Source organism: Siphateles boraxobius, unplaced genomic scaffold (assembly GCF_051911475.1).
Source record: "Siphateles boraxobius isolate OS27281-9 unplaced genomic scaffold, OSU_SipBor_1 24, whole genome shotgun sequence".
In the NCBI taxonomy this organism is placed as follows: Eukaryota; Metazoa; Chordata; class Actinopteri; order Cypriniformes; family Leuciscidae; genus Siphateles; species Siphateles boraxobius.
Genome location: NW_027508855.1, coordinates 738,948 through 753,206, shown reverse-complemented (window position 1 = coordinate 753,206; position 14,259 = coordinate 738,948). Strand labels below are relative to the sequence as shown.

General features: G+C 37.3%; 1 protein-coding gene across 1 annotated transcript; it reads right to left on the bottom strand.

The window, feature by feature from the left end:
• Positions 1 to 5,404: 5,404 nt before the first annotated feature.
• Positions 5,405 to 7,746, bottom strand: gas1b (growth arrest-specific 1b). The gene has a single exon (XM_077240624.1). It carries the CDS (start codon positions 7,131 to 7,133, stop codon positions 6,336 to 6,338), a length of 798 nt encoding a protein of 265 aa, XP_077096739.1. The 5' UTR covers positions 7,134 to 7,746; the 3' UTR covers positions 5,405 to 6,335.
• Positions 7,747 to 14,259: the final 6,513 nt, after the last annotated feature.

The following is a 14,259-nucleotide window of genomic DNA, read 5'->3' as shown; positions in this document are numbered from 1 at the left end:
TATGTATGTGTATTTATGTAGGCCTTTATGTTACACAAACACACATTTTGACAAATATGGATATATACACACATAACCCTAACCCATTTAAATAAATGAACTGTGTGTGTGTGTATATATATAATATTATATATATTTATATATAATATATAATATTATATACATCAGGTTACCGTAAGTTAGCTAACGTTAGTGTCACGTAAGCTATAGCTGCAATTAACCTATTATCTTCCAATAAACATTAACTAAAACTGGTTACATAAAATATAGCTACTGACTAAATTCACGAGAGGTCGGCTAATGTGTGTAAAAGTAAAAAAAAATCAGTAATTTCATTAATTTACCAGCGAGCGTACTTCGGAAACACTGAAAATGAATGGAGTTTAATGCTGGAACTATCAGTGTTTGGAACTATTGGCTGCTCCACGACACGCGTTACTTAAGTTTTTATGGCGGTCTATGGGAGTGTCGGTATGGGACCAGAATGTGTGTGTGTATTTTCGGCGTGGTCTTTTAAAACAAAAACTCTTCTAGCACGTGTATTTACCTGTGTCAGCTGTGTTGTCGATGCCTCGAGAGAAAAGACCGAGCACTAAAGTGACTGAAGGATTGCAGTAAAGCAGTATCTCTGGCCGGACGACGTGTATGACGTCATTGACATTTTAAAAGACTTTTTAAAGCAAATAAGTGACTCTAAAAAATCTAACACCCAGCAATGAGTAATTTATTTGCATCTCCTTTCGAATACAACATTCAAATTACTTGACAAAAAATTATATCCTGAGAAAAGTGCATTTTTAGGGGTATAGCTCCATTGACCTCCATTCATTCTGCACTCGTCCTGTGAGCGCCCTCAATGGAACCAGAGTTGAACTGCAACCAGTTCAGAAGCCGGAAGTTTACTGACAGTGACAGTTCTCCCCATATTAGACATTCTCTGATATTACCAGAGAATGTCTAATAGAAGAGAATTGGCACTGTCTGGATACTTCCGGTTTCTGGACTGGCTGCAGTAACACGTCTCTGTCCATGCGGGGTGCATAGGTATAGGTAGTAGGTCCATAGTGCATCCCAAATAGTTTGCATTGCATGATTAGCCTACCTACATGAACAGAAAGCTTTTCCCATCACCCATCACTGTCCATTCACGGAGGTAATGGCATCACAAATTGATCCCATGGTACTCCTGAAAATAATTTACCAATGTAGTTCAAAAATAGCAGTTAGATTTAGAGAAAAAAAAATCTAAAATTCTAAAAAATGTTTCCGTGAACAAGACTTATGCACCCTAGATCACCATGTTGGCAACCAGCCATTAAATAACTTAAGGATTTGACTAGAATCCGCTAATACACATTTTTATGAATGACCATGCCCATTTTCTATTTATTTAGGCCTAGTTATTTTTGTATGGTTTGCCAACATTATATTTCAGTTTAATGCTAATGTCAGCATCATGCTGAAACAGAAACAAAAATAGATCAAAAACATGTTTTATTTTAATATATAGTTTATATCTACAATCAAATTAAAACATGTTTTTGATCTATTTTTGTTTCTGATCCAGCATGATTATGCTGACTTATAGCATTTTTTACAAGAACTGGTGTTTTGGGCAACACAAAGAAGGAATAGATGTGATGTTGAGGTAGATGGCTCACTTTTCACTCTTATTGGGCCTCTAGAGGTCAGGTTAATAGAGTAGCACTCTTAACTCTCTATTGAGCCTCTGAGAAGCTCCTTTCAGCTTCAATACCCTTCAAGTGTCAACTTGTGGCGGCAATGGCTTTGGACTGAGACCCCATCTAAAAATAACACTCCAAACCAAGAACAAAAAAAAATTAGAGTGCACACAGGGGCAATTACAAAGAAATAAAGCAATAGTAAAATTCCAAGACACTTGGACTTTTTAAGTATTCTAACACAATGAATAACATCGAGCCATTTTTTTTTTTAGAGAAAAGGAAAATAGGTCTATCTTAAAGCAATGAACTGAAAGGTGCACCTCCTGCCCCACCCCCAAAGAAAAAAAAATTAAACATCAGTGCAGTCCGATTCTGACTTCCATGAGGTCATGGCATCCATTGAAGCTTCTAGAGCCGTCACGCCACATTACCTTTCCCATCTGTCTCGGTAGCGTGAAAATTAAGTTATGCACCATGTCAGCACAGTTTTGTTTCTCTTCTCTCACTCTTTTCACTGCTCTTCGTTTTCTTGATGGAAGAAAAACTGCAATCAAGTCGTATGCGCTCATGCAGTCCAGCTCACTATTGCAGACTAAAGTATGCTGTTGATGTGGAGGGGGTCCTCAGTTTGTCCATGTAGGGTCATTCAGAAAAGGTCCCTTACTGCCTGCCCTTCCCCCAAATTCCTTCTTTTAAGAACCCCTTAAAAAACCAACCCCCTCTTCCCATCCACTGACAACTGAACCTCACCCCTCTCCCGCATTCCCCGCTCCATACCCAGTGAAGTCCCAGTGAATAGTCAGTTCACCTCAACTTGTTACTTCTAACTGAGAGAAATCAACAAGCAGAAAAGTTTAGTTAGTCAGTATGCAGTCTTTTGAAATACTTTCAAGATTAAATTCGAGAGTGTGTGTGTGTGTGTTGTGTGTGTGTGTGTGTGTGTGTGTGTGTGTGTGTGTGTGTGTGTGTGTGTGTGTGTGTGTGTGTGTGTGTGTGTGTGTGTGTGTGTGTGTGTGTGTGTGTGTGTGTGTGTGTGTGTGTGTGTGTGTGTGAGGCCTCGGACATTGATCTAAATAAAATAGTAGCTTTTTACTTTTATCTGGGCTTTCAACAAAATGAAATTGCAGGTGCATCTAACAACATGGCATTACAATTTGTTTTAGGACGTTACAAAATATAGGCTACTGCGCCGGAATAGACTTTACAGCCGAAAACACTTATCAGACTGGGGTTATCCAGCTATAGGCCTATCTGAGGAAATCGGAGATCCGGCCAAATGATTGGATACAGAATGATGCACTTAAAATGTGTCCAGAAAGAATTTACTGTGAAGAGGGAGACAGTACAGTTACTGTTAAGTGTTCTCCCAGATGGTGTTGGCTATAGGCTAGACGAGCATGAATACACGTAGGCTTCGAGTCAACGTCAGGATTGTGGTACCTAGGCCTACTCCGGTGGAGTCTTCATGCTCGTCTAGGCGTCCTTAAACAAATGCTGATGCCATGTTGTTAGATTAGCACTTGTGGAATTTCCTTTTGTTAGAAATAAAAAGCTTATATTTAGATCCATGGCAGAAGCAGTTTGACTTCACGAGTGCATTTCTTTACAATAAATAAATCAATAAGACCTTCTACGGAAGACTGTGGGCTATTCTCGTAATTTTGACTTTATTCTCGAAATATTTCGACTTTAATCTCAAAATATTTCGACTTTAATCTCGAAATGCTAGACATTTTTTCACGGATTTTTTTTATTTATTTTTTATGATGTTGCGGTTTAGGGCTTCCGTAATAGCTACCATATACTTTATTAGATACACTACAATCCGGACTATCAATAAATACATCTTTTCTGACAAGGTTTTACATCACAAAAATATGTTTTTTTTCTAAACAAAAATATTAAATTTCTTAGCAAAAATATTTTTTATTTGTGCAAAATATTTACTTTCCCCAAAATAATATATTTACAATTTAACTTTTTCTAGTACAATGGATTGCTAACATTTTTATTTGCAAATAAAGTGTAGAAAACTATTAAATAATATCATTAAATTGAGTAGTGCGTTCACACTGAAAATTCCAAATAGAAAAAGTGCACTTTAAATACCCAGATGATGCATTCAATCAACTAAAAAAACAAAGTGTGGAATGTTGGACACTTCATGTACGTTACTCAACTGTTTGCAGCTTTAATTAGATTGCATAGCAGGAGGAGAAATCAGAGAACTGATTTTGAATCAATGACAAAATAACTGTATAGTTCTAACATTCACACTACAAGGTTGAGTACAAGCAAAAGTGAATAGTGTATAATTTGGGACACAGTTTTTAAAAAAGTAACCTCCTCCACTTCTTCATTTAAGCCAGATTAACATAATTTACATTGTACTATCTCCTCCTTCTGCTCTCTCAAGAATGTTCAATCTGCTCTTTCTAGAGCTGTCAGCTATAGCAGACAGAATGAAGTGCCTGGTCATTGTGTGCTGCCTCTATTGTGTGTTTAGTATTAGCATGACAGAAGTGCCACTCGACTTCTCCTTCATTCATTAATTCTGAGGGGCCTGTCCCGCATCTGCCTCGAAATGAAACGTCACAGCTAACATCTTGGATCTCTAAGTCTTATAATATAAGAATAAAAATTCAGAATTTTCTATTATAGAGTCTGATATTTTAAGTTTTGGGGAAGGGCAAATTATATTATATATTATGGGATAATATCTTTCTGCTCTTTTGTATTTGGAATGCTAACAATATCAAGCTGTATTGTTATATTAACTTCACAGAACAAAAAGGCATTTGGAATCCATGGGGGAATTTGTACTATATGTGCTACTCACACTGAGAAGCAAACTCTGACAAGCCCACTTAAACACACACACAGTAGCAGACTGAGAGCGTTTGTGATGGCTACTTTAGGTTTCATTCACTCAAACACCGTTTTTTTACTTGTCAGCCTGAGTGAAGACTTTAAATAAACACTCAAGCTTTGAACAAATAAGCCAGTGAGACCTTACTTGGTTCATGTTCAACTCTGATCCCATTTAAAGACCACCTCATTTGTTTCCTCAGATGTTGAGAGTCTCTGGGAACTTAGACTAACTCCCTCTGTAAACATTTATGTTTACAAGGTCAAGTGCAGGAACAGACAGAGCCAAAATGTTTTACTAGCAGATTACTATGGTAACATTTATACACTGGAGTGGGTATCAGGTGGAAATTTAAGCTTTTTTGATGACAGCCCAAGAATTGACTTAATTGAAAAAGCAAGCGTTTTAAGACAAGCTTTGCACTATTCTTCTTTAAGAGTACATAAAAAGTCTACAACATGAATAGTGCACCATTTAAGTATGATCAATCTGCTCGCAGACTTGCTCAAATTTCTAAAAAAAAATAAAAATCTAGACGTGTGATGTTTAATGCTCCCTTTACTATTATATATTCTAAATGGTAAGTTAAAATTTAATCTGCTCTCAACTGTACAGTAGAAAGTAAAATACATACTTGTCCATATCTGCATGATGGGCATGAAGACTGTCAGCAGAGAGCTGTTGCACAACTGATAAATAAAACAATCATTACAATAGTTGCAGACAGGAAATGTTATTAAACTATATTTAAGTTAAATACATGTGCAATTATTTTACAGTTATTTAAGCTGATTTAACAAAAATATACAGCACTTGTTTTGGTTTGTATAGTGAAATAACCAGACACAAAAAAGGTCAAATGGTTTTATAATAATTTGGAGCCAATCTTTATGAACATTATAAACAGTATTATACATGGTATTATTTATCAACATTATTCACACAATTATATGATACAAAAACATATACATTTACAATACCAATCTTTCATACAAAAATAAACTTTCAGTATTTTTTTATCTCTTTGAATATAAGATTCCACAATAGATCATAATAACTTAATATATGGGAGCACATATTTTCTTGACATCAAAAACTACTTTTTATGGTGTGCAGATTTTGGTAGCTCATCTAGGTTTTCTTCTTCGACTCAACTCAGCTTTATTATAGTACCACTAAAAACAACCATTGTTGACTAATGTGCTGTACTCTGTATTCTTCCACCATTTTCTGCCGTTTAAAAAATTGGTCTATTCTCTCGTGTACCACCTAACCACATGCAAATAGGGTCAAATACAATGTGCGAATGAATCTATTACTTTCATATGGTCTACTTTTCTGCCAGTTTGCAAAACCGATTTTGATATGAGACTCGTCTCGTGCAACGAAAATGTCTTGTGGTGTAACCGCACAGAAGACATTTTGAACAAAACACAATTGGTCTAGTCATATTTTTGTATGTAAACCAACAATAAAGTGGTAAGTTATAGGCTACTTGTTTCAATGAGGAGAACACCCCCAAGCCTCCCCTCCACCGAGGATGCGATTTCATTTAGTTTACTGGGCCCCAATTCGTGTGTCCTGCCGCGGGGCCTGTAGCAAAACAAAAAACGATTTTGCGAGGGTCTTGCTAACATGTTACTTCTGCGGAAAATGAAAGGTTGAAAACTGTTACTCGTAGCTTAAAGTTATGGCCAATCGCCCCATATGGGGGGGCTGGCATGTCCCAATATTTCCACCCAGGCCAAATGCAGCTAACCACTAAACTCTAAAAACATGACTTATCTTAATATAAAAACTGTTAAAATGGTGGACACCACAATCGGAAACTGTTGAGCACTTAAATCCCAGGCATCACTCTCTTCGTCCTCGTAATCTGTCTCGTAGTCGTCCTCAAAGTCGTCCTCGGTATCTGAAAAGCCACTACTGCCATATATGTCGGTAAAGCAGAAGTTTTTCATGCTGACTTTGACATACTCGCATATGGCCCTTTCTGTGCCGTCGCACACGCAAGTGTCCAGAAGCTGGGCTTTGGGAATGGAGCGCATGTTCGTGATGACCCGCCGGCAATCGTCCGAGCAGAGCTCCCCTCCAAACAGTTTTCTGCAGTGATACAGATAGTCCCTCATCGAGGTGCTGCACTTGGGATCCATCTCGCACTGCTTACGGGCTTCGGTGCAGCCCATGTGGCTGGTTCTGGGCATACAGGGCTCAATGGCTCGCTTGGTCATCTTGCATAAAGTGTCCGAGGAGCATTCGCAGTCCTCCAGTGCCGGGCCGTTCACAGTCAGGTTGAGCTGAATGATGGAAGAAATGCAGTGGCTAGGACATTTCTTCCTATTCCCGTTTATCACCGGACCGCACGCGTGTAGATACTGAGTATACGCGTAGTGGCACTCCGGTTCTCCTTGGCACTTCATGATGGCCTGCCAGCATATCAAACGCTGGTTGTGTGCCGGTGAGGCGGTGGATACACGACTAAAACATATCAACGCACAGCCGATGGACAAAATCAATATCTGCAGCCGTAGAGTGACTGCAGGGTTGCCAGACTGTGCCATTCCTTGATGCGCCCACATGCAACAGCTTAAAAGTTAATTTATGGGTCAATGGTTTCCATTTGTTGGTCCGTAATCCATAATGTTTCTCTGTTCTTACCTGAGATTGAGACGAACAACTCGCCTTGTTCCATGCCCGCCGTCGTCTAGCCACGTTTTGTTGACCACTTTAGTTAAGTGTGCTCATATTTGTTCCTTCACTATCCACAGAAACATGCATCGAAATGTATCCATGGACAAAACTCTAAATGGTTGGAACGAATCACATTTGGTCACTGTCGCGAGAGCAAAACGCGCAGCAACATCTTAATGCGCGTCGAGTCGTTTTCTCGCTACTCTTGATTGCAGTAATCCAGCGATAAATCAACGCTTTATAAATTACATCTTAACATCCCAAAAGCGATCTCACACTGCACCTTGTTCAAATAACACATCTGGAAAAAGTTCAACTCTCCCTGAGAAGTCTTGGAAGTAGCTATCTGTTCAGTTACCCAGACATAGCAAATGCATGCAGCACACTATTGGTCCGATCAGTTGTTGTGATTTCTGACGTCATTTGAGGATGGCGGTCAGAACTTGATGAAGGTCGAGAATGTGGAGAGGGTGCGGGTCGTAATTTGACTTGATAAAGCATCAGTCCCTGACACAGTGCTAGAATATTTTGGCTGTCAAATTGCATTGCACATGTCTCTGCCCAACCCTCAGCACCAAAACAGCACTTATATTCAGTTCTAATTGTGTGCAATTATTATTTTAGCTTGTAGCCACTTATTTAGCTCGACAGACTTCAGTATGTCTTAAGAAGTGTTTAAATATAGACCTATCCATAAAGTAGCATATTAACCTGCTCAAGAGAAAAAAAGGAAAGGGACAACTTTTGAATATAAGGTACAAAAGACCATTTATCATTTATTTAATAAAATACAGCCAATATGTTATTTTGTTTGATTTGAAATAGAATAACCTTATAATACTTTGGTTTCTCCGGGAAATGTCTTGACCCATTGCTTCCATTTCTCACAAAGAAGGAAATTGGAATTTTCCAGGTAAAATTATCAGGTCAAGTTTGTTTTGAATGTCCATTATTTAAGAAAACATCAAACCAAAGATTCTAAAGGAAATAACAGAGACTTTGCAGACAGGTTTCCGTGTTGTTATATTTTACATGGTTTAATTTTACATTGGTTTACGACTCTTCAAGTCTCTTGTTTACACACAATCCATAATGAATTTAACAGGCAGCATTTTGCTGACAGTTGTTTATTTTGCTAAGAAGAATTACCATTACAAACACTTGTAGACAGACAGTTCAAGGTATTTTCTGTGACAACTTCCCCCTGAACAGTCCATTTGGTCTGCAATAAGGGTCAGGATTGCATGAACAATCATTTTATCCTTTCTGGTTGGTTTAGAGCAAAATAGCAGCTGTTACAAGTTACTACTTTTTTTCTTTCTGTTCTCACACCCAAACTTCCCCATCCTCCACAGCATTATACAAAAGTCCTGGCTTGAAAATGTTCAACATCCAAATAGTAGCAGGTTTGCATTTCGAGAAGTTTAATGAGATTAAGTATATGTTATATACTAAATTGACTTTCTAGCTCATGTACACATTCATTAAAAAAAAAACCTCCTGTGCCTTCCATCTCTAAATGACTGATTATGATCATCACTTGGCCTAGATCTGCTGAAAGAGAAGGAGCTGCTTATGGAGAACAGAGCGGACTGTGTTATCCATGCTACATTGACCCTATCACACTTCTGCACTCAAACCACAAAGCTTGGGCAGCTGGCCAAAAATGCCCCCTATCCCTATACCCCCACCTTTCAGCATTTTCTCCTTTTCCCAATTAGAGAGATTAGATGGCCTATTTGGGAGGAAAGGAGCAAACAGCCTCATGCACATTCTTTGACATTTAACTGTAAAACTGTAATACAGAATATCCATTTCTCACAAGCATGTTTTTGTCGAAGTGAGAAAATGAACTGACATAGCTATACCGTGAGATTCACAATGTTGTTTTGAACGGGTAATGAGAAAAATGCTGTAGTTTTGCTATCTAATATGTATTTATCCAGATGGATATATTTGAAATAATAAATAATCACATCACACTAAAATCCCAAAACTATAACACAACAAGCAATGAAACTGCTTGCCCAACACAGTGAGAAACAGAATATGAGCACTGTACATTTTCATTCGCACACAGAGAACTCCGAGCAACTCCAGAGTTCAAGGCTTCACTCCTCACAAAGGAAGAAATTGTTCGATCTGGTGAGACTATTACTGCAAGATGTTGGCATTTCCTTTTCTTATAGAGAGAACTGCTGTGAAATGTATTCAGAATCTCTCTGAGGAGTCGGTTGTTCCCTCTTGCCAAGCTGTCAGACCTGTTTATCATTATTTGCTGTAAAGTAGCCCAGGCTTTGCGATCAAGGGAAAAACTAAAAAAGAACTTTTTCAGTGGAAAAACCTGGATCAGTGATTTGTCTAATTATTTGTATAATTTGAGTTCTAGAAAAGTTTTATCTCTTTTAATACACGCATGCTGCTGGAATCCAGTGTGAATCATGTCAGAGTTGGACGCAGACCAGAAATTAAGCGAGTAAAATTTTCTCTCGCTCAGATGAATTCTGAGGCATTAACGGAAAGATCTTTCCTTCTCAACTTTAACCAGTTCCTTACTTTTACAGATATAAACTATATAAACAGATATAAAATTTTTAAATAAAACAAAGATTACTGGAGTATATGCAGGAAAATCTTTTTTTTCTACTTTTAAATGTCAGTTTATTTATAGTTAATTATTTAATCATATTTTCTAAATGAGTTTTGATTGATTGATTGATTGATTGATTGATTGATTGATTGATTGATTGTTTGATTGATTCATTCATTGATTCATTGATTCATTGATTCATTCATTCACTCATTCTCCCATAATTTATGAATACCGTGTCTTATATTTGTTTTAAGCTTGCCTGGGCAGCTGAATGTTTTCTGTTGTAATGGTTTTGTTGAAAATTTCAATAATAAATATATAAATAAAACTAACACAGCATTTCCTTTTCCTGCTTTGTACTGTTGCCCACAGTGACAATAAGTCATAACAACTCTAGAATAGGAATGCTAAGGTTTTTTTGTTTGTTTTGTTTTTTTTGGAAATAAGATAAATGGCTTTCTCAGCACTCCAGAAGTCTCATTCTTCACGTCTCCACCACTGTCACAAATGATTATACACACCCAAACATCATTGCCAAAAACATATTCATCAGGACCTCCCTCGTCAAGAAGCTCTCAGAAGCACAGCTATTGCACACTATGATATTAGTTTGTTGCCAAAAACGGCCCGGCTCCACCAGTCTGGCCTTTTCTTTCTGATTTAATTGAAACAGCTGTTGACTGTCTCTCTGTTACTTTCACTGGTCAATGTTTGTTTAACCGTCTGCTTTCTTTTTCATAACTCAAGCAAATGTTTCTGAATGACCTGTTGCAGCCATGTCCTGGGTTTTTTTTTGTTTTTTGGAAGACACACTCTAAAGCGTTTTATATAAATACCATCTGTTCAACTGAGCACAGACTTTTATGTGGAATTTCTCTCTTTTAAAGTCAAGGATTGTAATGTCACTAATGTCAATAGGTAACATCCATCTTGGCTATCACAATAAACTTTTGTGTGTGTGTGTGTGTGTGTGTGTGTGCGCGTGCGTGCGAGCGTGCGTGTGTCCGTGTGTGTGTGTGTGTGTGTGTGTGTGTGTTTGTGTACAGATTCACATTGTAACATCAGCCATCTAGGCTAAAAGCATTAAATGGATTGTTGGCCCTTTACTGTCCTCACTTACACAACCTGTAGAGTGCACTTGAGCCTAAAGTGACCCTAAAGTAATGGTCTGGTAATGTTTAAACAGTACTGTCATAGTTACAAAACATCTGTGAAATGAATAGAACAGAACTGAAGGCTGCTGTCACAGTTGTAAAGCTGATTTCTCAATCAGAATTTCAAATCATTAAAAATGTGCCAAATTTTTAATCACAAGACAACTTTGAAACAATCATCTCTAGATGTTTGGTTGTGTACTGCCCATAATATGGTTAATAACAGACCTAAATAGAAGAAGCTACACAGGCTAAATATATTTTGTTCACCAGCTCATTGTATTGAGTTGGGCATTATACTGAGTAAAATTGGCTACAGACTCTAATTTTGTCACATCAAAACTATATGCACTATAGGCTGCTACACTATACTGACATGACTTGAAATGCCACATGTTTTTTTTTACATTAAAAATTGTAATCTCCAAACTGTTATACATCTATAGGGGTGGTGGCACAGTCAACTAGTTTACTTTAATGCTCTTCCATGATGCTTTGAGCTTGAAGTTGAGTAGTCGGTGATCATGGCCACAACAGGATAATGAATCTTTTTAAGTCTACTTTTACGCTCCATTTCCAGGTAAAACGATAAATAAAGGTGTAATTAGATAGCGCTCAACAAGATTTGTTTGATTTTACCATCTGGATGCTCAAAATTGATCGGGAGAATGCATGTTTTAAACAGTTTTATTGTACATGTAAGTTAATCGCCATTCTAAACTAATGCTGCATTACGCGCACACGCAAACAGTAACTCGCACATCATCACGTGCAGGTCATGCGCACAGAGAAACATTCAGCACTGCAGAAATGTATTGTCAACACTGTTCTGTGATATATCAATAAAATAGACTAGAAACTTAATCCAATTAAGCCTCATGTTTGATGATTAAAAGAGAAATCATGGTGGTCCTGAGAAGAGCTTTTATTCTCTCATTGTAGATCATTGTACATTCTTTTATAATTTATAATCTACTGTAACATATTTTGGGAAACTTGACATGCAGCTGTTTGTCACTTAGTTACAATTCAACATCACGTTTTTGTTTTCACCTTCTCATCAAGTACACTCACTATAGTAACTATTACAACACTGAAAACAAGTGTAAACATTTTAAACCATGAACTGCATTGATGATTAAGTGCATATCACATGTGCACCAATGCCAAAGTAAAGCAGTTAACATCAGCAGCGAGTGTAATGACACCAGCTCTGCCTCTCTCATTAGGCCCATGTTTTTGTTGATTTGTTTAGGAAGGGGATATGAGATGTAAATAAGGCTTCTGTTGCCTATTGTATCCTGTATCTGTCCCTCTCCCTTCCCTCCCCCTTCTAATTATCATCTTGGCTGGAAAGTTCCCACAAGGCCTGACTGTTTTTTTTTTACCGTAAGCCAATCAAGTGGCATGAAGGCAGGGCAGTGTGAATGATCCATTGTCTGTCCATGGAGCGCTGGAGAGAGGGGAGGAGAGTGGAATTGTTTGGGCCTTGAGTTCACCACTATCAACACAGATGACACAGTGAGTTTCTGAATAGTAAAGTAAAAGAGTAGACAAAACTCAGAAATTTTTATGTAACCTTACTGCATCTGTGTTAGTTCTTCGTACGATCATTACAAAATAAGGATTACAAAAGAGTGGGTTTGAAAGACTGCTAAATCAAAAGAATGAGACATTCAATTTTAGAAAAAACAATTCTTCAAAGGAATTAGCAGGAGATGGAAGTCAAAAAAGTTGATTTTGGACAATGATTTTTTATCATTTATCAATCACATCCAGAGGTGTAAAGTCCAGGTTTAGAAAGTAAAAGTGTTCAGACTTGAATAATGTTCAGACTAACTCTAACCCTATATAGGCCTATATATATATATATATATATATATATATATATATATATATATATATATATATATATATATATATATATATATATATATATATATATATATCATTATTTTTTAGGTTTTTAGCAAGTTACAACGAATTCCCAAATTGTTCTACCACCTGTATCCTCTATGGCCTTTGTCCTCTTTTTCATGTTGACATCAGCATACCATGGTTAAATGAATGTCATCACTAGCAGTAATAAATCGATGTATGCGTCTACAGACATGAGCTTTCCTCACATTGACTTAAATTCCCATATGCCCACTTGGGTTGTGCATTTGGAATTAAGTCTCACACACACAGTTAGACAAACTGCTGTGAGCCATTTTGAGGAGCCCCTTAAACTCTCAGAAAAAAATTTACCTTTAGGGGTACAACATTTTGTCAATGGGGCAGAACCCTTAAGAGACAACTTTAATATTCACCCCTAAAAGGGTTATACACTGTTGAAAATTAAGCTTCTTTATTGGTATCAATGGTTATGAAGAACATTTAATATTCATGGAAATTTTCCATTGCACAAAAGGTTTTTTTTATAGTGGAAAAAAGTTATTCAGATTTTTAAAGGTATAGGCTGTACTGTTCTTTGGTTCAAAATGTAAAATGAGCAAGTACATCATGAATCCATCTTCTAAATTGTGTTTTTCTATTATTGTGAATCACTACGGTACGCCTATAATAAGTGCTTTACCTGTGTGACTCGTCATAAACATAAACAGAGAGAAGTAGGTCCGGCTTCATTGTTCTTCCGCAAGACGTATGCATTTGCTAGAGCGCCAAAAGTTACATAGTGACCTATAAGAAGACAAATGGTTCTTTTATGGACTTTTAGGAACTTTTTTTACTGAAAAAAAACTAATAAGGTAGACTGTATTGCTACTCTAAGATACGTATATGCACCATTACTGAAATACAATAAAATAAAATGATCCAAGATGACAAGGCGGCATTGGCACTGAGACAATTTACTTTTGAATTTGATAGGAACTGTATAGGACTGGATTGATAAAGATAATGGGATTGGGAAATTATGTAAATCTAATTTGCATTGCCTGCATGAGCCCTGCAGGATAATATTTCAGAGCACATAAATTGACAACTATATCGCAGTTCCATAGAACATATTATGTATTTGAATCATTACAATGATTGCTCCAGCCGAACACAGTAGGCCTACTGAGATGAGTGCAGTTAAAGTGGGAATGTCCTGTCTGATGACATGCACACACTGAGGGGAGGAGAATAGAGAGTATGGCTGAGGGCCTAACCACAATATCTAAATATTGACTGGACAACTTGTAATCATGTTTGGTCTGTGGACAGGGTGAAAATAAACACCAGTGTGTGTGGAGTTCTCTCATCCCATAATAGAAACAGTGC

What these genes read in the sequence shown, in the direction of transcription:
- gas1b (XM_077240624.1), bottom strand. Translation starts at nt 7,133, where the DNA reads ATGTGGGCGCATCAAGGAATGGCACAGTCTGGCAACCCTGCAGTCACT.